Source organism: Zeus faber (genome assembly GCF_960531495.2).
Source record: "Zeus faber genome assembly, chromosome: 5".
NCBI classification, from domain to species: domain Eukaryota; kingdom Metazoa; phylum Chordata; class Actinopteri; order Zeiformes; family Zeidae; genus Zeus; species Zeus faber.
This window is the reverse complement of record NC_137192.1, coordinates 33,408,259-33,431,235: the sequence shown is the minus strand read 5'-3', so window position 1 is coordinate 33,431,235 and position 22,977 is coordinate 33,408,259. Positions and strand designations below refer to the sequence as shown.

At 48.7% G+C, this 22,977-nt stretch overlaps 2 protein-coding genes across 2 annotated transcripts in view; one reads left to right on the top strand and one right to left on the bottom strand.

Moving 5' to 3' along the window:
• The window catches only part of fancd2 (FA complementation group D2), a 21,188-nt gene extending 1,761 nt beyond the window's left edge, over positions 1-19,427 (bottom strand). The window contains exons 1-41 of the mRNA XM_079999994.1: positions 19,362-19,427; positions 18,972-19,106; positions 18,799-18,866; positions 18,597-18,703; positions 18,405-18,465; positions 18,118-18,170; positions 17,942-18,020; positions 17,665-17,789; positions 17,448-17,535; positions 17,214-17,318; positions 16,960-17,057; positions 16,738-16,849; positions 16,584-16,619; positions 16,073-16,219; positions 15,843-15,977; positions 15,594-15,725; positions 15,397-15,501; positions 15,199-15,308; positions 14,738-14,792; positions 14,411-14,530; positions 14,047-14,120; positions 13,788-13,928; positions 13,283-13,383; positions 12,986-13,101; positions 7,456-7,564; positions 7,238-7,339; positions 6,734-6,831; positions 6,494-6,643; positions 6,170-6,286; positions 5,253-5,381; positions 4,316-4,434; positions 3,701-3,811; positions 3,459-3,589; positions 3,279-3,378; positions 2,997-3,119; positions 2,785-2,878; positions 1,541-1,612; positions 1,329-1,367; positions 1,174-1,248; positions 455-529; positions 161-307 (exon numbers count right to left, since the gene is read on the bottom strand). Of these exons, the coding sequence (XP_079856120.1) occupies positions 161-307; positions 455-529; positions 1,174-1,248; positions 1,329-1,367; positions 1,541-1,612; positions 2,785-2,878; positions 2,997-3,119; positions 3,279-3,378; positions 3,459-3,589; positions 3,701-3,811; positions 4,316-4,434; positions 5,253-5,381; positions 6,170-6,286; positions 6,494-6,643; positions 6,734-6,831; positions 7,238-7,339; positions 7,456-7,564; positions 12,986-13,101; positions 13,283-13,383; positions 13,788-13,928; positions 14,047-14,120; positions 14,411-14,530; positions 14,738-14,792; positions 15,199-15,308; positions 15,397-15,501; positions 15,594-15,725; positions 15,843-15,977; positions 16,073-16,219; positions 16,584-16,619; positions 16,738-16,849; positions 16,960-17,057; positions 17,214-17,318; positions 17,448-17,535; positions 17,665-17,789; positions 17,942-18,020; positions 18,118-18,170; positions 18,405-18,465; positions 18,597-18,703; positions 18,799-18,866; positions 18,972-19,106; positions 19,362-19,425 (4,158 nt within the window). The 5' untranslated portion in view covers positions 19,426-19,427. The remainder of the gene's footprint in view (positions 1-160; positions 308-454; positions 530-1,173; positions 1,249-1,328; positions 1,368-1,540; positions 1,613-2,784; positions 2,879-2,996; positions 3,120-3,278; positions 3,379-3,458; positions 3,590-3,700; positions 3,812-4,315; positions 4,435-5,252; positions 5,382-6,169; positions 6,287-6,493; positions 6,644-6,733; positions 6,832-7,237; positions 7,340-7,455; positions 7,565-12,985; positions 13,102-13,282; positions 13,384-13,787; positions 13,929-14,046; positions 14,121-14,410; positions 14,531-14,737; positions 14,793-15,198; positions 15,309-15,396; positions 15,502-15,593; positions 15,726-15,842; positions 15,978-16,072; positions 16,220-16,583; positions 16,620-16,737; positions 16,850-16,959; positions 17,058-17,213; positions 17,319-17,447; positions 17,536-17,664; positions 17,790-17,941; positions 18,021-18,117; positions 18,171-18,404; positions 18,466-18,596; positions 18,704-18,798; positions 18,867-18,971; positions 19,107-19,361) is intronic.
• An 837-nt stretch (positions 19,428-20,264) lies between these two features.
• On the top strand, positions 20,265-21,444 carry gpx1b (glutathione peroxidase 1b). Its single transcript, XM_080000212.1, has 2 exons — positions 20,265-20,562; positions 20,899-21,444. The coding sequence occupies exons 1-2, from the start codon at positions 20,347-20,349 to the stop codon at positions 21,247-21,249; spliced, it is 567 nt and encodes a 188-aa protein (XP_079856338.1). The 5' UTR covers positions 20,265-20,346; the 3' UTR covers positions 21,250-21,444.
• Positions 21,445-22,977: the final 1,533 nt, after the last annotated feature.

Below are 22,977 nucleotides of genomic sequence, written 5' to 3'. Positions count from 1 at the left end.
ATAAAAAAGAAGAAGCAATTATGCATTCGATAAAAATAAGCAAATAGTACACACAGTTTCAGTCTTGTGTAATTAATGTTCACAGTATGCAATACACAAGGCCCGTGTGACCCGAGAGCTTATGGACAGAGCAAGTGTAATCAACAAACAAATATTCTACCTTTAGGTCGCGGTTCTTGAGGTTGCCCATCCAAAACGCCTCCTGACAGTTGTTTAGTGTCAACATGGCCTTTACACGGTAGATAAACTGCTCCAGGCCCTTCTTCAGGGCTGGAACATGGTTGGTTAGGCTCATGTCCTGATGAAGCTGAACACAAAGACAACAGAGAGGTTGGAATATCCCCCACGCTGAGATAAACCTCACAAGCCAGGGTTTTGGTTTCTTTTTACCGACAGCGGAGAGAGGACGTTTATTTTTCCGCTTATTTAAAAATAGATAAATAAATAAAAGTACCTTTGAATGTCCACACATGTGATGCAGCTGCCTGGTGCTGAGCTGGAAGGTCTTGAGCAGGCTCTGGACGTCCTCCTGTGGGGACGTGAGCACAGTTGGCTCCGTGTGTTAAGAGCCTCATAAAGTTCACTGATGTGGTGGGTACATACAAGCCAAGAAAAACATTTGGCACTCATGAATATATGCACGAAGTACGTGTTTTGTTTTGGTTTTACATGTTATTTCTGTGACTGAACGAGCAAAATCACGTGCACACGATTTGCGAGGATCAGCTAAATACGTTGACATGAGTTGTCTGCGTTTGTTAATTCCAAGCAAAGGAGAATCCCACCAGGATCCTGGTGTGTTCGCAGCAGCAGTAGTTCATAAATTTCTCAGGAAAAAATTAATTATTTTCAATTATGCTGTTTATAACAAACGACGTACTTGCATGTTCATGTAAAAAAGTCTCTATATTAACTTAACATTTGCCTTAAAATGTATGTGACTAAAAGGGTGAAATTATTTCCATGTTGGTTTTAGGAGTAGTCAGCATTTGATTATCCCACACCGAGGGAAAGGAAGATGGAGGTATTTCCCCAGCAGCAAGAAAGAACCTCATGGATCATCCCGCACTTCCTGTTCATCTCTCCCCCATTCCCTAAATGATGCCAATTTGATGTTTGTTGTTTTGGTGTTGCGACCCCAGTGCGTGTGGGTTGCGTACATGTGTTGCGTACCTTGTGCTTCTTGAAACTGCAATCCAGCAGCGGCATTCCCAACTTCAGGAAAGACTCAAGGAAGAGGCGGCCATACTTTGAAAGAACACCAGAGAGAGTGAACACAGAACGTCGGCAGAACGTGGGATCTGCTTCGGCCGAGAGAGGGAGCTCACCTTGAGGCACGCGTTGAGCACCGGCCTGCTGTCGAACACCTGGGGAAGACGGAAAATAAGTATTTCACCTTCACCTACAAGTGAGCAAAATCCGGCGTACAATCGGAAATCAGAGCCTGGAAAACATTTGTCTCACAATGTACCCTGTCCCACCGCTAGAAATGTGTTAAGCAAGTACTCACTGACATGCACAAATAACGCACGTACTGTACCTTCACGAGTTGGACCAGAATGTGAAAGTCTCTGACAGCAAGGTTCCACGTCAGAAGCTTCTCACTCTGGCTCTGGAAGGACGGACGCAAACAAAACGTAGAAGGTAAAATCGAAATTTCTTTTTTATAATTTTTTATCTAAAAACGTTACTGTTTAAAGCCTATTCAAAACATAAAAAAAATGAAATAAAAACAACGGTAGTATGTTCCAAACAGGAGAGGCAGCTGATTGTGCCTGTGCACGTGGCGGCGTGCGCTGCAGGAGTTTCGCTTTCTCAGAATTCGTAGGTGGGCCTATCATAGAGGTTTTTTTTTTGTGCCCGCGATGTCGACTGCCTCCTGTCCCATCCCATAATGCACGCCCATTGCACATAGGCGCCGCGTAGGCAAATCAGGTTTTATTTCAGACGCCGCTTAGTCATCATCTCGCTATGTAAGACTGCCATCACATGTGGGTAAAACCACACGATTCTCTAGTGTTTTTTAAAACTGAATATCCAATTCAGCATTTATAATTGTTATTTTAGCCAAAAATTCGCAAATGCAGGCGAAGAAATGCATTGTTGATTCGGAAAAATGGTTTCATTTTCAGACGTCAAGTTGAAACAAGTCATTGAATTATTTAAATAATAACAAGTGATTGCCTTGAATGCTACAAAATCGTTGAATAAACGTTGGTGTAGGTTATAGGCCTGCACCCGAAACATAATATCGACCATCCGTCTCCACTCCTCGCCGAAGGGACAGAGCGCAGACACCGTGCCGCGGTGATTAAGTGTGGAAAAAGCAAATCCATATCTGATGGGAAAATAAATAGGCCTATCTGGGAAAATAACCTCACATTAACATACATTCTGTTGTGAATTAGGCAGAAGAACATATATATTTTAAACCTAGTGCTTTTTTTTAAGCCAAAAGGGTCCATCAGCATCTTAAAAACCAAGGACAGAATATCTGCACATTTAAAACTGTTCAGTCTGTTAGGCACAGTTTAATTGTGGGGTGATTTTCAATTGTAAAATACTGTAGCTCCGATAAAAAAGGTTCTGCTTTGTCCAAACACACTGAGAACCCTGGAATGGCCTTCAAATAGCACGTTTCTAAACACTCCAAGCGCTTCACAATCACACTCAACGCCTCTGATTCAACCACTAACACGCAGAGGAGGGTGGAGGCGCTGGTGGTCGGAGCTGAGGGATCAAACTGGCAACCCTCCGACGGCCGGACGGCAGCGCTGCCGTTACCTCGGCGCTGTCGCTGGTTCTGCTGGTGGGAATCCTCCTCACGGCCTTCTCCAGCTCCGCCATCATGGCTTTGTAGAACACCAGGAAGGTCTGCCTGGAGGAGGAGCAGGGCGTCAGGGAGGGTGAGCAACACAGCAACACCTGTCTTTTCATTCAACTCCTTAGGCCTTTTTGGAAGAGAGAACAACAAGGATGACGTCTTGCAGCTCCACCTGCTGAGGGTCGGCCATGTTTTGGCGCTTTCGTCCTTGGCGGCGTTGAGCAGCTCGGGTACGCCTTCTCCTGCGATCTCCTCCACCGCCTTCAGAACGTCATCCACGTGCTCCAGATAGATACTAAAAAAATAAATTAAAAATAAATCGCAGGACACACACACACACACACACACACACACACACACACACACACACACACACACACACACACACACACACACACACACACACACACACACACACACACACACACACACACACACACACACACACACACACCTGAGGAGAGTTTGAAGTCCCTCATTGAATTTGACGCCTCTCTCCCTCTCCCCGGCGGCCGTCACCCACTCCTGGGTCAGGAAACGGCGGGCGAGTGATGCTGGTGGGGAAAGCGAAAAAACACCGGTCACCGTGGCCGTCCACCAGAGAGACAGAGTGGTTTGAATGTGTCACACTGACCGGTCTGCTCCCTGTAGGCTGCGGCGTTCCCTCCTCTCTCTGCCACAGTGGACAGGAGCTGAGAGAGACACAGGGCTGTGCCGAGGCTCGGCATGGTGCTGCAGAAGTTCACAAGGTACTGGAAGCTGTCTCTGAACATGAGCCGGGTTAAAAAAACAAAAACAAAAACACATTGGTGGGGCTGCTAGACACTTCTGGTGTTCCCGCTCCTTATGTGACCCCCTGTACTTTTCATCACTCACTTGACCAGCTGCTCCAGGGTCAGCTCTGCCCCCTCTTCTTTAAGGCGCCCGGCCAAAATTCCCAAAGCATTCCTCAACAGAGTACGCTGTCCAGGATGGGAGAAGCCAGACCTAACACACACACACACACACACACACACACACACACACACACACACACACACACACACACACACACACACACACACACACACACACACACACACACACACACACACACACACACACACACACACACACACACACAATCCCAGGATGCTACTAAACAGGACACAAGCTAGAAAGATGCAAATACAGGCATAATAGTTTCAACACCCATACCACTATATCAATTCTTAAAACTTTATGTTCTTACAGAGTTACTTTAAGGACAATATAAAATGAAACTCAACATGTAATTAATGTGCTTAACTGATTTATTAATCTACTCAACGTGTTTCAATCTGTCAAAAGACAGGTTTCTCTTTAAATGTGTGCGATTTGGCTCTTGGTATCAGGTCCTTTTAGCTGTAATACCACTAAAAGTACCAATACCCTATTTTAGAGTCTGATCCAAATATCTGTGCCACTGTTTTGAAGTTTTAAAAACCAGACACTGGCGCTGTGTTTCCTCACCAGCTGAAGGTGGCGTTCAGGACCTGCAGCAGCAGCTGGTAGGCGGAGGAGAGCAGGAGATGCTCCTGAGCATCGGTGGCAGGGCCGTCCACCACCCCGTTGTTCTCCGACAGCAGCGTCTATGAAAACAAACAGTCGGCAGCGTTGAGCGACTCGTAGTTCTGCAGATGCTGACAACAGACGTCACTGGAAGCGCCCCGCCCTCTTTTACAATTAATGCACATCTTATTGTTTTACCCCAAATCCGCCGCACCACTCGTCGCAGTGTGAGCCACACTCTTGCAAAATATTTATATTTAAAAAATGTATATTTTACTTTTCTAATGAAAGGGACTGGCTCAATCCTGACGGATCTTCTCATAATTCACATTCTGTAATGTCCAACCCAGTCATCCACAGTATTATATTTAACATGAGTTCTCAATCTTTGTATTTTTAATAGTAATAGCAATACGTTTAATCGTAACAGTGCTGGTGTTATTTAAAAAAATAAAAATAAATAAATAATTTTTTGCTACCAATTGGAATGCGGAGGACATTAGGTGGCGGAAATACGCACGGGGCCCAAAACAAGCGGGCCAATCACGGCGCTTGCGTCGCCATACACGGAGTTCCATTTGTGGAGAGGCACAAGTTGGCTGCGGTGGTGGTCTCTACGTCCTCGGCAAGGACCGGAAGCAGCTCCGGCGTAGCTCCAGCAGTGTTTTGACATGTCACAAATGTGTGTGTGTGTGTGTGTGTGTGTGTGTACATATGTATGTGAGTGAGTGTGTGTGTACATACGTATGTGAGTGTGTGTGTGTGTGTGTACGTATGTGAGTGAGCGTGTGTATACGTGTGTGTGTGTGTGTGTGTGTGTGTGTGTGTGTGTACGTATGTGAGTGAGTGTGTGTATACGTATGTGAGTGTGTGTGTGTGTGTGTGTGTGTGTGTGTACCTGGAAGTGATTGTGGCAGTTCTCCAGGTGTGAACAGAGGGCGGGGAGCAGCTGGACGCAGCAGGAAGCAACATCCTTCGCACTCATCTGCTGCAGGTGGGAGAAGCCCACGCTCCTGTCTGTCCTCCCCTGTAATAATACATAAAAAATAACAACGTTGTTTCTCATTCAAAATCTCGTTGCTATAGAGGGGTCATGAAGGGGTCACAATAAATTAACACATTAATAAGTGTTCCTTTACCCTCCACGCACCACTTCCCTGACACTTTATCCTCCCTTAACCCTCAAACATCCCAGCTCAAATAGAAACGGGGTAGGGAGAGGACAAGGTGCATCAAATAATGGGAGCAACAAGAGAGAAGCTTGGGAAAAGCTGATGTAACGACAGGCATGTCACAACTGAATTTAGAAATTGGACAATACAAACAGTCTGACCGTAGGGGGCTCGGTGAGACAGTAGCTCACAGTTCCCTTGAATACCACGGTGCGTTTGATTCCAATAGCAATTCTATACCTGTGTGTCCAGCACCAAGACAGCGACAGGCTGCTTGGTCAGTGTGTTAGCTCAATGCAAGGCTGCGGAGGGAAGCGTCTAGCCTAGCTCCTTGGAAATTAGGGAAACACACCTTCCAGCATCTCAAAAGCCGTGCTACTTCAACGATTCATCTTGAGTGTTTATGACCAGGCAAGATCGACACAAAACGAATTCCCCAAGAAATTTAAGAAATCCGTTGAACAGCGCTTAATTATATTTAATACAATGCTCTGGTATTAGAAACACTTTGGAACTCAGGATTATAGTTCAGTTAAAAATCACAGCGTGATAACAGGAAAGATCCTCTAAACTCACATACAATGTGCAATCAAATCTGAGCGCGTTTTTGTGCAGATTCCCAAACTCAGGCTTGTTTTCATACCCTGAGGAACGGCGCTCTTCTGGCGGGGGCGGCTGTGAGACTGAACTCCAGCTTGCGAAGCATGTCGTCCAGCAGGAAGACCAGCTCCGCAGGGCCCAACAGGACCTCCTCTCGAACCTGAACACAGCAACCTCATGAGTGATGAGCAAGACCTGATCCCAACGCGAGAAAGAGAGAAGCACTCGCCGGGTTTTGAACCGACTGACACATTATCAGTGCATTTCCCTCACACGCTCCACTTGTTTAAATGACACAGAATTCACCGCAATAAGATTCCACATCAACTCCAATGACCTCTGACCTCTCCCAGTTCCGCCGACCTACCTTGGTGTGGAGCTCGGTGTCCAGCAGCGAGCGGGAGAGGAGGCCGCACTGCAGGATGCTGAGCACCTCCATGTCGAGCTCCCGGAAGAAAGGGCGGTAGGCCACCAGACTCACGCCATGCCGGGCGTCCTTCTCCTTCTCCTTCTCCTCCTGTGTGATGGAGGAGAGCCGTCTCAAGTCTCAGAAAAGGCTCATTTTTGTCCAACGAAGTGAAAACTGAGGCGCGTGTTTTGGGTTCACCTGCTGCGTCTCCTCCTCCGCCTCGGCGCCCTCCTCCACGTGACAGCTGGTCTCCGAGGAGTTCTTAGCGGAGGCTTTCCTCTTCTTCCCTGTACCGTCTGAGAGATGGCCGTTGTAAGGCACTAAAATGCACAGCTAGGCACTTTCTTCATCAGAGTGAAGGACAGCATCAGCTCATTGTATCCATCTAGAACAGGGATTCCCAACCTGAGGGGCCAGACGCTCACAGGGGATCACAGACGGGGGGGGGTTGCGAGGCCTTGGACGATTTAAGTCATACGTTTCCTAATAGTCAAAGCAATCAATGTTGCTTCAAACATGAACTGTGAAAAAAAAAAAAGTATTGGGTCTTTTAAAAAAAGAGGGTTCTTATATTTAATTTGGTTTGGTTTAGGGTAAAGGGTTGGGAACCCCTGATCAGACAATGCATGAATACTTTCATGACAAGTTATTCTGCAGGCGTCACCTACTTCCTGTTATTTCCTGGTGGAGATTTATTTTTACCTTTCTTTGGTTTGTTTGCTGCAGCAGCAGAGGAAGGAAGAGAAAATCCCTCTGGAGTCTCACCGTCAAAGTTGGCAAGAGGGGGAACGTATCCAGGTGATGCTGAGGCATAAACAGTGGGGAAACATCAGTTGATATGCTTATCTGTCTAAATAAAGTAACTTAGGCCATAACGCTCTTAAGCCATTCCTTTAAGACATGTGTAGATACAAACGTACCGGCTAAAGCCTTCTCCAACAGCGTCTGGAGGTAGGTGATGTTCTGCAGACGAGTCATTATTTTGATCTTCATCTCAATTTCTTTTTGTCGACAGAAGGCATTTACAACCTGGAAAAAGAAGACAAACAAGATGCGTCTCACAAACTCCACAAACAAATTCGGGATGCACCTACTTGCAATTTCTAGGTCGATGACATAAATCTGTAGTAATAAATTGAACTAGATTTCCTCTTTAACATACATTATTCTTTGATATTATTTAGTTTCTATATTATAGTTGTGGCGCTAACAGGCGCTAAATGTAATTATTGAGCATTAGCTAATGGTGCTAACATCTTGTAAATGAAATAGTTATGGAGTTTAACCATTAATCATAGCACAAAGTAGAAAATACCAGAAATAAAAAAATTACAGACCTGTCTCACTTCTGCCATTTCTATCCGAAACACTTGACCGTGGGGTATTTAAACAAACTAATCTTTTTCTCACACAGATTAACCTGTGCATCCTAACCAGCCTGGCTTCTAAAGCAGCCACTCCACCGAGACCGCGTGGACACTGCGGGCAGCAAGAGCTGTCCACAAGGTAGCTGTTCTGATCAGTATCTGGGACCAGGTCACACCAGGTAAGGACCGGTGTTCCACAGGGATCTGTGCTCGGCCCTCTTCTCATTGTAGACCCCCTGACTGGGATCGGTCATCCAGTCGCATGGTTTCTCCTGCTATTACTACGCTGAGGACACCCAGCTCTACCTCTCCTTTCCTCCATGAGATACCACTGTCTCTGTGAGAAACTCTGCCTGCCTGGCAGACATCTGTCTGGATGAAAGAATGCCACATCAACTGAACCTCTCCAGGACAGAACATCATCATCATCCCGGTAAGTCCAACCATTCAGAACCACAGAAATGTTCAGCTCAGCTCATCATCATTAAAACCATCCAAGTCTGCGAGAAATCTTGGAGTAGTGATTGACGACCAGCTAACTTTCTCTGATCAAATTTCCTCTGTCTCCCGATCTTGCAGATCTCTCTTCATCACTCTCTTCTGGCTCCCTGTAGCTGCCCGCATCTAGTTCAAATCCTGGATGCTGGCCTACAGGGCAGTCACTGGATCTGCACCCACACACATTGCATCACGTATCAGGCCATATGCCCCAACCCGCTCTTTGAGGGCTGACACTGAGCCGCAGCTGATGGTGCCTCCACTGCGTGGAATGAGTTCTCAATCCAGACTCTTCTCATACGTGGTGCCCCAATGGTGGAAGAAGCTACCCAGCTCGTTACGCTCTGCAGAGACACTCACAACCTTCAAGAAACACCTCTTTGTATTGACCAAGTTGTTGTATTGACATAATGCACATATATTTGAGTCGAGGATGCTGACTAGTTGTAAGTTGTTGTATTGACATAATGCACTAACAACAGCACAGAAGTTGTTAATGGTGCTTAGCTTTCAAGTTGTTATTTTGATTCAATGTTCAACATACAAAAAAAAAATACAAACGACGTTATTTTATTATGATTCCTTACAGCAGTGATTCCAAATCTATGGGCCGTGGCCCACTGGTGGGCCACAAGGGTATTGCAAGTGGACTGCCAAATCGTGGGCAAAAGAGATTTTATTGCAAAAAATATATATAATAAATTCGTTTCAAAAACGTTTTTAAATGTAAAACAAATTATAAATTCATGGGTTTTTTTCTTTAAAACCTTCAAAAATGCATCATCACTGACCACTCGGAACCTATGGTAGGAGCTACTACGTTCGTTGATCGAGTGCCGGACCACAATTGACGTGCACCTGTACATTTTTGAACTTGAGGTGACAATCAAAATGGATAGTTGGCTAGCATCAGGCACACTGAAAAGGAAAGACGCCATTGGTACATCATCCACCCGCAATGTCCTGCCGGGATATCGGTCAGGCGGGACAGTCCCGCCTGTCAAACAAAAGATAAAGGATAAAGAAAGTATAGCGTTGAACATTTATGATTGGGATTTTTTTGGTCACAGTCACCTCGAGACAAAACAGCCGCTTGAATTTTTCGATAATAAACTCAAGGAGTATCAGGACAAGAATAAAGTCATCGAAACGTCATATATGGGCACCGAGAACGCAAGGGCAGCGGAAGCGTCCTATCGGGTCGCCCGACTCATAGACAAGCCTGGTAAGCCGCATACAATCGGAGAGAATTTAATTCTTCCTGCCACAAAAGAGATAGTGGGGGTGAGGTTGGGAGAGAATGCCTGCAAGCCAATCAACCTCATCTCACTGTCTGATAACTCAGTCAGACGCAGGATTGACAAGATAGCAGAGAATGTGTCAGAGAGTCGTTTTTATGTCCTCATACTGGATGAATCGCCAGACATCACAAATCTCTCAAACCTGCTTGCCTATGTAAGGTATGAGAAAAATTAGAGATAAAAGAAGAGTTCCTGTTTTGCAAATCTTTACCGACAAGTTCAACTGCTGAGGCCATTTTTGACATTCTGAAGGCGTTCATACTTTCAAACGGGATCGATTGGTCCAAATGTGTGGGAGTGAGCGCTGATGGAGCCTGTGCGATGCTGGGCCAGCACAGTGGAGTCATCACTCGGGGGAAAGCTGTGGCTCCACTCGTAGCATCCGTCCACTGCAGTATACACAGAGCAGCACTGGCTGTAAAGAAAATGCTGCGGACCTAAAGACTGTTCTAGATGAGGCGGTCAGAGTCAACTTCATCAAAAGCCGCCCACTGCAATCACCTTTATTTTACATTTTCATGTGACGAGATGGTAGTGACCACAAGCAGCTTCTGTTACACAGCGAAGTCCGGTGGCTCCCAAGGGGAAAGGTGCTGATGCAACTTTTTGAATTGCGCGATGAGGTGATTGCGCGATGAAGTTTAAGCTCGCACATCGCTTCGGTGAGTTTGAGTGGCTGGCTAAAATGGGATACCTGGCCGACATTTTCAGACACTTAAATGGACCCAACCTCAGTCTCCAAAGAAAAGCAGTGACCATGTTCAATGTCCAGAATAAAATAGAAGCGACCGTAAGAAAAATGGAGATGTGGTCCAGGCGAGTTGACCGGTCAAACGTTGACTCGTTTGAGAATCTGCGGGATTTTTTGACAGAGGAAGAAATGCGGCTTCCCGTCACCGTGATCAGTCATGTCAAAGAGCACCTGTGTGGTTTGAGGACCGAGCAGCGCGAATACTTCTCCATCCCAGATGTGCAGTGCAGCTGGATGGGAAAAGCCCTTTCGTCAGCCACGGTGACGAGACCCTCGCAGGCCTGAGCGCGGAAGAGAAGGGTGGCCCTGTGGAGCTCTCCTGCGACAGCGCACTGAAACTGGCTTTCTTACAGAAGCACCTGACAGACTCTTGGCTTCACGTTGTTTCTTAGTGTCCCGATCCGCACAACAGTTGTGCAATTTCTGATGCCTCTCCCGACGACATACCTCTGGGAGACTGAGATTTTCGGCGCTTGTGGCATTGAAGATGAGATACGGGAATAAACTGAATGTTGAGCCGGATCCTCGACTGAGACTGTCGTCCCTTCAGCCAGACATCAAGCATTTGGCATCTGCCATGCTACATCAGCCTTTTCATGAGGTGAGTTCATACGAATGTGCTCCTGTTATTGTTGGTTTGATCAGCGCTGGTGTGAGTCGTTAGGCTACATTCAAAACACTGCGCCCTTCAGACAGCGCTTACTAGATACCGTGACTAACATTACACAAAAGTTGCATAGATAAGGTTATTTTTAACCCACCTCTTATTTTGTTTTGCCACTACTGCACTGTATGTATGAGAATGCGTATGATTGATAAAATATACATCCTCTGAGAACGCACTGTTTGGCTCCCGTATTACTTCGGGTCGGATGTGGGCCGCCAACACTTTGGAGATTTGGGGGGCTGTGAGTCCTGAAATGCTTGGGAACCCCCGCCTTGCAGCTATCTTGCTGTGTCAAGAAACAACCTTCTCGATACACTTCAATCTGGCTTCAAAAGTGCTCACTCCACTGAAACAGCCCTGTTGTCTGTGACAGAGGCCTTAAAAACTGCTAGAGCTGCTGCCAAATCCTCGGTTCTCATTCTGCTAGACTTATCAGCTGCTTTTGACAATGTCAATCACAGCATACTCCTGTCCATACTCTCAAGTATGGGCATAACGGGCAGTGCACTTTCCTGGTTCGAATCTTACCTTACTGGGCGCTCGTTCAGTGTGACATGGCGAGGCCAGCTGTCTGTGCCGCACAACCTCACCACAGGGGGGCCCCAAGGCTCGGTGCTAGGACCCCTCCACTTTGCCATATACACCACCTCACTGGGCCCGATCATCCGCTCACATGGCTTTTCATATCACTGCTATGCGGATGATACTCAACTCTATCTGTCCTTCCCGCCCGACGACCCTACTGTCTCGATGCGGATCTCGGATTGTCTCGCTGACATATCCACATGGATGAAGGATTATCATCTTCAACTAAATCTGGCGAAAACGGAACTGCTGGTCTTCTCGGTCAAACAAGGTATTTATCACAACATTGATATTAAAATCGACTCTATCTCTTGTTCCTACCAAGGCTGCAAGGAATCTTGGTGTCATTATTGATGACCAACTGACATTCTCGGGCCATGTTGCCGCCGTCTCCCGGTCCTGCCGCTTCGCACCACTCAACATCCGAAAAGTCAGGCCGTACCTGACCCAATATGCCACTCAACTGCTGCTACAAACCTTGGTGATGTCCCGTCTCGACTACTGCAACGCCCTCTTAACAGGCTTGAGGCCTGTGCGGTGAAGCCGCTGCAGATGATACAGAATGCGGCGGCACAACTGGTGTTCAACCAGCCAAAGAGGGCACATGTCACTCCGCTGCTCATCGAGCTCCACTGGTTACCTGTAGCCGCTTGGTTACCTGTAGCCGCTTGGTTACCTGTAGCCGCTTGCATCAAGTTCAAGTCTCTGATGCTGGCCTATAGAGTGATTGCTGGGAATGTTCCCACCTACTTAAATGCTCTTGTAAGAGCACATGTTGCCCCCCAGGTGCTGCGCTCGTCAAATGAGCGTCGCCTGGCTCTGCCGGCCATACAGCCACGGCAATCCAGGCTATTCTCATTTGTAGTTCCACATTGGTGGAACGAGCTGCCAAAAATGACCAGAGCAGGGAGCTCCCTCTCTGTCTTTAAGAAGCACTTGAAGACCCAGCTCCTCAGTGAGTACCTCCTCTCCTAACTTACAATTACTTAGCACTACTTAGCAGTATTTATTGTTACACTAATGTCTCTGTCGCAATGTAGCTTGAATGTTATTCTCCCTTGTAAGTCGCTTTGGATAAAAGCGTCTGATAAATGACTAAATGTAAATGTAAATGATCTTGGACTTGTTTCTGGTGGAAATGAGAAACAGGAGCTCATGCACTTAAGTTCGAGGTTGCTCCAATGGTCGATGTATGCTTTGATTGTTTCTGGACTCTCATGTAAGTCGCTTAGGACAATAGCGTCTGCCCAATGAATAAATGTAAATGACGGGTGTAGTTACCTCTCTGAACCAGTTGATGGTGTGGAAGAGCAGGGTACAGAGGAACTCTTTCTCGGCTTTCGACAGGCTCCCTATCTTATCCATCACACCCATATCCGTCAGTAACAGAGGGCAGCCTGACACACACACACACACACACACACACACACACACACACACACACACACACACACACACACACACACACACACACACACACACACACACACACACACACACACACACACACAATGGATAAGCTTTTTTACAGCAGTAGAGCTGTGACGGAGGTGTTGCTGTGGGCTGGCCGTTCCTCACCCAGCAGGGCGTCGATCTCCTCCAAGTCTCCCTGGTGCTGCTTCTCCTCACAAAGCCTCAGGAGGCGGAAGAACGGAGACAGACAGAGCGGAGAGACACGCCTGCATCGCAAAACACAACAACAACTATTTGTACTTGGAAATTCTCCTTTGAAAAAGGACACAAACTGCTTCCATCACCCTCAAGATAGCACTCCATTCATCCCCAGGAGGAAAGAGCCACAGTTATGATATAATCATCTTAACGCAAGTATTTTAGCAACTACTTCGCAAAATTCTTCCATTAGATTTCATCGTTGGATTCCATTATGTTTTCATCCAAATGTCAAAGGAATTTGAAGGCAGAGAAAGGTTGTTACAAACAGAATGTGAATTTGACAGCTTTCCATTAGTTGAGTAAAATTAACTGTCCCCCCCAATATAATATACAGTATACTATGCCAACAAATGTCTGTGCTTTACAAATTATGATATATGAATCCAATTTCAACACGTTGCGTTCGGACCTTTTGGTCTTGTCGTGACTCCACAACTCCCCCCTGTGGTGAAGGTCCTCGCTCAGTATCGGCAGCAGGTTGACGGCGATGCCTCCCTGACTCTCATCCTCGTCCAGGTTGTACAGCACGCAGGCGGGGAAGGGGAAGGAGCTGGAATGTGATGACGTGGGAAGCGTGTCATCTAACCGCCGCGCTGTCCCGGTGACGTGTGCGTGTAACGTGTGTTTATGTGGTTGTCAGCAGGCGTACAGCGGCTTTGGAAGCTCACCCGTTCAAGTCCGGCCCGAGATCGATGACAAAGTCGTCCTGGAATTCGTCCAGCACGCTCTTGCCTATCCACTCCTGTTGGACGGAGGACAAGATAAACAGCAAGAGCCGGAGCTTACACAGCCAGGCAGGTTTGTATACAAGAGAATTAAGTGAAGCTAGTCACAGTCTCCATTTTATCAACAATCAATGGATCAATCTGACTAAACCTCTAAACAAGTACACTGCTTTGCCAGTTGGGTGGGGGGTGAAGTCGCCTATGCATTCTATGGCTATAAAAGTTACCCATTACCCGCTACCCCATTGTCGCAACCCATTATAGGATTTCTATTCTCTGCTGTGTTGGGTGTCTATGTGAGACGGACCTGCACCAGCGGGTCCAGGGTGGAGTTGAGGACCAGGTTGGCGAGTTCGTCATAGTACAGAGCTGCAGCCTCAGCAGAGCTTACACTGCACGACTGGACGAGCTCCAGCAGAGCTGTGACCTGCGGCGCGTGCGCACGCACGCACGCACGCACGCACACGCACACACACACACACACACACACACACGTTAGGAACTAAATGTTATAATCACACGTCTCTGTGCATTCAGGTGACGGGTTAAAGACGTCTTCTTAAAATTCCAAAACTGAACCCCCTCATTAAAGCCACCTTAAAAAGTAGCCTCCTTCCTACTGAGTCATGTTCACCTGTCTGTAGGTGTCCTGGGATATTTCCTGAGCTTGTTTACCCTCCGTTTTAGGCCTGGAGGTGGGGGGGGGGGGGGGTGAAGAACATGAATAATTGTTGTGCAGGATGAATTCATGTAGATGAGACTTGACATTCTCTGCTGTCTGTAAAGGAGACTAGGTGCCAAAAGGTTCCCATCTGTACAAATTAGTCTTTAAACTGCTATTATTTTGTCTTGGTCCCTTTTGCTTTGGTCAATACCGATTTATAATTATATTTCTGCAAATTTATTTATTATACAATATACAAAATTGAAATGCTCTCTTTTTTTACCCCCCAATCATTATATGTTCACTTTATTGTACTGGTCTCACTTCAGTGCAAGATTCTGATTGAATGGCAATTAAATTTAAATAACTGTATAACACAAAAGCCCATTTGGCGGTTACAACGTGAGTTTTAAAACTGAAAAGACTCCTACCTGCCCGCTCCCATGCTGCCCACCACCATGACAGCCCCAATGATGCCAATACGTTTATACTTTGGCACGGTGCTGGACAGCTGTTTACGGATCACAATGTGCATGTCGTCCTGACGATAAACAGGATAAATATTTTGTCAACTGTATGAGTTATGGAGAAGGGGTAGGACCATATAAGTGTATACTTCTTCCTACTACCTGGATGTGAGTGCCTTGCTGCTGTCCAAAGGCCAGTCTGCTCAGCAGCTGGAAGAGTCTGCGAATCTGCTGAGGCGTCAGATTGTCCATGTAGTCCAAGATTCCCTACAGAAGACGACATTCTTAGCTCAACACTCATACAAAACAGATTGCGGTGTCTCTGATGTGAATCCATAGGACGCGGATCCCCTCCTCACCTTGACAAAGACTGCATAAAGTGCCATTTCGGAGGTTCTTTCTGTGACGAGGCCGCAGAGCAGCTCCAGAGCGACGTCCACCTCCCCGCCCACGCCACTGCAGACATGGGTGACCAGGGAACCCACCACCTCCTGGAAAACAACAACAATGAATCTGCAAAAACCCATCATTAACCACCCAGAACAGCATGCGTTTACTTTATATCAATACTATTCTTAAAATGATCAAACGGTGGATCCGGTACGTACTTGCTGGCAGTAGGAGTCAAAGGCTGTGAATGAAAGTCGGTACATGTGGCCGCCGAACAACACCATGCAGGAGTCTGGCGAGCGCAGCAGACACTGAGCCAGGGCCAAGATGGAGGGAAAGCACCCACGCAACACCTAGAATCAGCATGGAAAAAACAGGGGAATGATAATACGGCCGACGGAACACAAACATGATCTGGTCATCATTCTGCTTGTCCAGACAGTCCCACCTGGGCGTAGCCCCTGAAGGTCTTCTGCAGCAGAGCGTCCTGTATTTGGCCGGCCTTCACTTTCGCCTTCAGCAGCCTCTCTGCCCCGCGGCGGCTGTGGTTGGAGTTGGTGGAATGGAGGATCAACAGCACCAGCAGATCGATGACCTGAGATAGCAGGGCAGAGGAACACAATGCGACATGTCGATGCACACACGGGTAACACTGACAGAGACCAAGTCTGTGCTCAGGGAGAAATCTGAAGGAACTAAACCCAATACCAAGGTAACCTGACGTAGATTAATTGAGGTACCTTTTCACGTTACATTTGAAATTGTTTAAAGAAAGCAGTGGGTAAATAGCTGAGTGAAAATAATCACCCACACGGCCTTAAAAAATCATTGATCTCGTTATTATTGGAGTTGAAATTTTCAGTCTTCGATTCAGTGCTTGGAATTGGAAAGCACCAAGTAGTGAGGGCTTAAGTTTAAGTTGAAAAATAATGACCTGAAGAAACAGAGATTACATTTACCTTGTGATCCTCCGCTTCGTTGACATTCTCTATTGCCTATTGAAAAGCAGTAGATTGATCATCATGCAAGTCTATGAATGTATTCAGTTTAAAAAAAAAAAAAACAAAGAAAACCTGAGCACAATAGTTGATTAGATAAGCCGGGAACCCCCACCTTCAGCCAAGCCTCAGATATGGTCTTTTGGAACCGCACTGCCGACTTGATTCCGTCCAACACCAAAACAACGCTGTCCTGACCGCTGACGGCACCTCGGGGGGCGGAGGACCTGCGTCCGAAAAAAAAGAGCGCCATTACTTTAGACTGTGTGGGAGACGATCACACAGGTTCGATTCCCGCGAGTGGACTGTCACGCTCAAGGACGCCGTGTCCACTTACGCTGGCGCCTTACGCTTCCTGCTGCTCTCCGAGGCCTGCAGCGCCGGCGGCAGAAGGCACAGCTCCAGCTCCAGCTTCCTGCGGAGATCGCTCACCACCTGGCGTGGGGGGGGGGGGGGGGGGGGGGGGCAGCGCCGGGGTCAAAGAGACCAAAGCGCATATATATATATATATATATATATATATATATATATATATATATATATATATATATAAATACTTGTTTGGAGCAGATCACTTTCACTGGTTCGGACCTCATGCGCGTCGGAAGTAGAGACTGAGTGCAGGATGAACTTCACCACCACAGGCAGGTCCTCCAGCTGCACAGCTGCCAAGGTCGCCATGACAACGCCTCGAATCTGCGATCGTAGGTGATATAAAGAACTAGGTCATACCTGTGTTTGATATCTTAGTCTGTGTGTTATCGTGTGTGTGTTATCGTGTGTGTGTGTTATCGTGTGTGTGTGTGTGTGTGGGGTGGAGGCTACCTCAGCCAGCAACAAGGAACTGAGATTTAAACTGGAGAGGGCATCGAGGATGGCGACAGTTAACTGGGTGTTCTCCTGGAGTAAGGACCTAGAAAGAGGGGCAAGAGATGAAAATCCACAGCCCCTGTTCTTCCCCCGCCGTGCACAACAGAGGAACCTCTGACGTAACGCATACGTCGGCGCGCGCACCACCCGCACTGAGAAGACGGACACTCACTTCAGCTCCCCGGCGATGTCGTCATGCTGAGAGTCCTCCAGCATCTCGGGCAGGCTGGTGATGACGTCACACTGGATCTCCGCCGGGGCCACGGACACCAGCTCCATCAGCTTAGCCGCCAATCCCTGCAGAGAATTTAGACGTGGCGTTATTGTAATATCAATGACGTCGATATAACTCAACAGCATGGTGTACACAATTTGGCCGGTTATGGCAACAAAACGGTGGAACATTTAATAATTTGATTTATCCAAAACTTACAGAAACGAGACACTACCTTGCTGTCAATAACTCTGTCAAGCCATTTGAGCTGGTTGATAATGACACGAGGAATATTGAGTCCTCCATCTGCACCGCTGTGGGAGAGTTATTGTGATAAAGCGGTTTGACCAAACACCACAATATCATTTTTGACGAGAAAAAAAAAAAATGTGTAGCTGAAAAGGTACTTGCCTGTTAAACATGAATTCCGGGATTTTTTCAAACAAAGTTTTGATCACAGAGGTCTGCAACATTGAAAACGAGGGAGGGGAAAAAAAGGTTGATTAAGGGGTTATATTCACAGGTGAACTCAACAGAATCTCTTATTAGTGATTCTCAGTTGATGAAATAAACTCGATATAAAAAATGTGATTGCGCTTCCCCCTCTTGCACGGCGGGTGTGGACGGCTCTCTGCAGTGTGATATTCGGCATTTTTGGCGACATTGCAAGCGTCTTTCAGGGGATTGCCTCATCGTACCTGCAGCATTTCAATCCCCAAAAACATGCGTAGCAGACTCTCCTGGAAGGAGCTGGCGGAGCTGAAACATAAAACAAAACCCTCACGTATCACTATGTGTGGTCCGGTAAACTCTAGGCGGAGAATTTTACAAATAGCTCAGTTTATTTGGATTTTGCTGTTCTCTGGGTGAAGGCGCGTTCTTAAAATTACCACTCGTCTCCATCAGCCAATTGCGGAACACAAGGAAGGAGGCAGTTTCTGAAATGTTCAGGGTCCTCGATGTGAGACTCCAACCCGGCGACGAACTCCTGGACAATCTGTACGACCGTTTACATATCAACTCAGGGGCCGACCGACGATTTTAATGAGAGAATGCGTTATCTTAGGTGGTGCAGAGGCATCTTGTACTCACACCGGGGTACCTGGGACTTTTACGTAGCTTCTTCTGGATCCTTTTTTGGAAGACTACTTGGTCCACAGCTAGATAGAAGAAGACACTAGTGACTCGCCTGCGTCAAATCGTAAAATGTAATCGTTTGCTCGCCGCACAACAAACCCCCCCCCCCGTGCTCGGCCCGCGTTTACCAATCCGGTTGGATGCGCCGCCGTGGCCGAACGTCAGCCCCGCTTCGCGCAGGAACCCTCCAAACACGCTCTCGCCGGGCTCCTCCCGAGCAGCTTCCTGGGGCTGGCGCCCGGTCGAGCGAGCCGCCCTCGTTCCTGGGAGGTGATGAGACGGAATATCCTCAGTGGGCCGCAAGGAACATTTTCCTGATCCCCCCCGTTAGTCCCCTGTCATCATTTAAAGTGGTAATCCGGGTCTTTATTTGGTTTGAAAAACAAAAGTGTATAAACTGTCAATATGGTTGGACACCCCCCCCCCCCCCCCCCCCAAAAAAAAGAACAGAACCCTCACTACACCCCCACCTCCAGTGACCAAAAGAAAACTCCCACTGCCACGTTCCATATACTTACTGTTGGTCTTGCTGGTGACGGCGTGGGCTGCAGCCTCCCCGGGGCAGCGGCGTTTCTTCCGCATCATCTGGGAAAGAGGCTGTGACGCGGGCGAGCGCGCGCGCTTTTACCGCAGCCCCGTTATTCGCGGTTTGGGTTTCGGCTCGAGCGCCCACCGGACGCAACGCGCGCGTGTGTCACTCCGTGGAGCGTCAGCGTCACACGCCGTGAGCAGCGTCACCCGCCGTGAGCAGCGTCCCCGCCGTGAGCAGCGTCACACGCCGTGAGCAGCGTCCCCCGCCGTGAGCAGCGTCCCCCGCCGTGAGCAGCGTCTCCGCCGTGAGCAGCGTCCCACGTCGTGAGCAGCGTCCCACGCCGTGAGCAGCGTCCCCGCCGTGAGCAGCGTCCCACGCCGTGAGCAGCGTCTCCGCCGTGAGCAGCGTCCCACGCAGCCCTCGCTCCCGGAGCCGCCGCCGCCGCCGCCTCGACACAAGCTTCCCGCGTCGAGGCGGTCTGCGGCTCCGCGCAGGCGCGTGACCCGCCCTTCGGTGACGTCGTCTGCTGTTTGAGGGACCGTGGAAAACAGAAGCGTTTTGACGGCGTGTGCGCGTCCGCCGTGCGCCTCCTGGTTGTGGACGGGACACCGTTCGGCGGGTGCAGACCATGAATAAATGGGGGGGGAACCACGGTTAAATAATCCTCAAAAACGCCGACGGCAGATGTAACATTAAGGTGAATCAAACTAAACGCCACGACTCGTTTTAGACGGTTCCTAGACCCCCGGATGGGGTGGGTGTGTTTTGACTGCGTGCGGTGCGGTGCGCGCCGGCCTCCTGCCGTTGAGCCGGCGTGAGCCCGCGCTCACACCAGGGCGCGCCGTGGCATGAAACAAGCGCACTCCTCCTCCGCCGGCGCCGCCTTGGAGGCGTCCGGGAGGGGGCGGCGCGGTGGACGCCTCCGTCTTAACGGCGGCGGCGCGGCGCGGCGCGGCAGACCTCAACGGAAGATGGCCGCGCGCTTCTACGACCTGACCGCCAAGCTCCTGACGGGAGAGGTGCTGCGGTTCTCCTCCCTCCGGGGGAAGGTGGTGCTGATCGAGAACGTGGCGTCCCTCTGAGGCACCACCGCCAGGGACTACTCCCAGATGAACCAGCTCCACGACCGGTACAGCGGGATGGGGCTGGTGGTGCTGGGAGTGCCCTGCAACCAGTTCGGACACCAGGTGAGGAACGCGCCGGCGCGTTTCTGTGTGTTCATTTACGAAAGGGGCGAAATTGAATAATAACAAATAAACACTTCGACACGTGACAAAATAGACAACGTCGATTTAGACTTATTTTAAAATGGAAATGAAACAAAAACTTTTCTAATTCTAGTTGGTTTAGATGCTTTATTTCCGGAGGGGAACCGCGATGTTACAGCAGCGCACATCAAAACCACAAACTGGCAGTAATTCTTCAGTAATAACAAAACAGTACAAATGGCATTTATTCTTCATGTTCATCCCTGTCTCGTAACGAACAGAAACATGGTAACTTTGTTGTATCTCCGTGCGCAGGAGAACGTGAAAAACGAGGAGATCCTCGCGTCCCTGAAGTACGTCCGTCCCGGGAACGGCTTCGAGCCCGCATTCCAGCTCCTGGAGAAGGTGGACGTGAACGGGGGAGACGCCCACCCGCTGTTCGTCCTCCTGAAGGAGCGGCTCCCGTGCCCCAGCGACGAGCCCGCGGTGCTGATGAACGACCCCAAGCTCATCGTGTGGAGCCCGGTCTGCAGGAACGACGTCGCCTGGAACTTCGAGAAGTTCCTGGTCGGGCCCGACGGCGAGCCCTTCCGGCGCTACAGCCGGAGGTTCCCGACCGAAGACGTCGAGGGCGACATCCGGAAGCTCCTGAGCCTGCCCGACTAAAGCGCCCGGCCCGGCCCGGCCCACCGAGCGCCGGGGTCACGCCGTTACTTAATGAAGGCGTCCTCTGAAAGCCACGCGTTCGGGAGAGAGAGACGCCCGATGGAACTTTAAGGGCGTGGCCCCCCGCCGCCTCGGTCCCCGCCGGCCCCGGTTCGATGCGTCGAGTGGATCAATAAATGTTTGTTTGTTTTTGAACAGAGGCCGCGTCTCGACTCTTCTTGCGTCTTGTCAACTTGTCTCGGCCGCGCAATAAACGGAGCTTTCACGCTGCGTTTTAACTACCGACCACGCAACGCAGAGTCAACGTACCAGGTGGGGAATGGCAGCTGGAACTACGCGCTAAAAAAAACAACCCTAATTATATATAATTGTAATTTAATGATGGAAATCAATTAAAGACAACAGTACATCAAGCTACATCCCCGTGACCCCGCCCCTCCCTCCGCGGCACTGAGCGCTGCGCGGCCTTGTGATCCCCCGCTGCGTTGTGACGTCAAACGGAAAGTTGAGTCACAATCAAGCGCAAAGACGTGGCCGTAAAGTAAACATGTGAAACGTGAAACGCGCCGATCGCTCACCGACAGGTATATGTAGCTGACTGTGCGCCGGTCCAACGTACACGTACCGTGCTCGTGTACTCATAACAATGCTCCGGTACTCACACCCGACACCGACGTGACGAAGTTGCCTAGCTGACGCTCAAAAAAAAGAATGAAAGAGAACGCCTGCTGTTTGGAGGTCAAGTAGATGAAGGTCAGATCCATTATTTATGGCGGGATAACGTCCTGACGTCGAGCACAGCGGAGCTCTGCTCGGGATGATGCTTCGGCTCTTTTTCTTTGTTTTTTTTCCCCCGCTCAGTACAACGAGTCGCTCGGGTTGGTTGAATGCACGGTGAGCCCAGGAGGACTTGCAGTGACAAGAGTAAGAAGTGTCATTTATTGAAATTGTTTATTTTTTTGTAATGATTGCAATACATTTGCAAAGTACCATATAAATGAATATTTGTACTTAAATTGAAAGAGACTTCCCTTTGGAGTTTGAACTTAACATTTCCATCTTAGTTTTGTATAGTTGTATACTGCAGGTAGTTGTATAGTCCCAGGGTTGGCAGGTTTGCAATACTGAACGTTTTGGAGCTGTAGCCTTAGCTGACACTGTGCAACCGCTTCCTGTTCGACGCTATATAACTTCTTGCCCTCTAACTTCAGCTTTCTGGTACGAAACTGAAAAGTGCGTCGTGATTCACGGCACAAGATGAATGATTAACTCGCCGGTCAAGATGTCTGTTAAAATGCAAATGCAAACACAACACGCGACCGCTCCACCTCCCTGACGCGGCGGACGGGACCGGCGCCCTCGCCTTCATTGCGCCGCGGGGTTTGCGTCACACTCTTGACCAGCACGTGCGAGCCGTCGTGCCGGGCCGAGCACATCTGGTAGCGACGCCGGGGTGCCCGGTTCCCTCCCCCAGCGGCAAGGTGCGCTGTGACCTATGCGGACACGACATGTGTTTGAAACACTCATTGAAACGTGAAATAAATTTCAAACTTGTCCGGTAAAACAAATTATTTTTTGGACACCCGGACCAAGTTTGAAGATTCAAGAGGTTGACACACACACGCACACACAGTGCCGTGAAAGGCCATGACACCCGGTGATGAGGCACAGTAAGCTCTAAAAGATACTTTAAATGTGCGTAACAGACACGAGGGGCTCGCGCAGGCG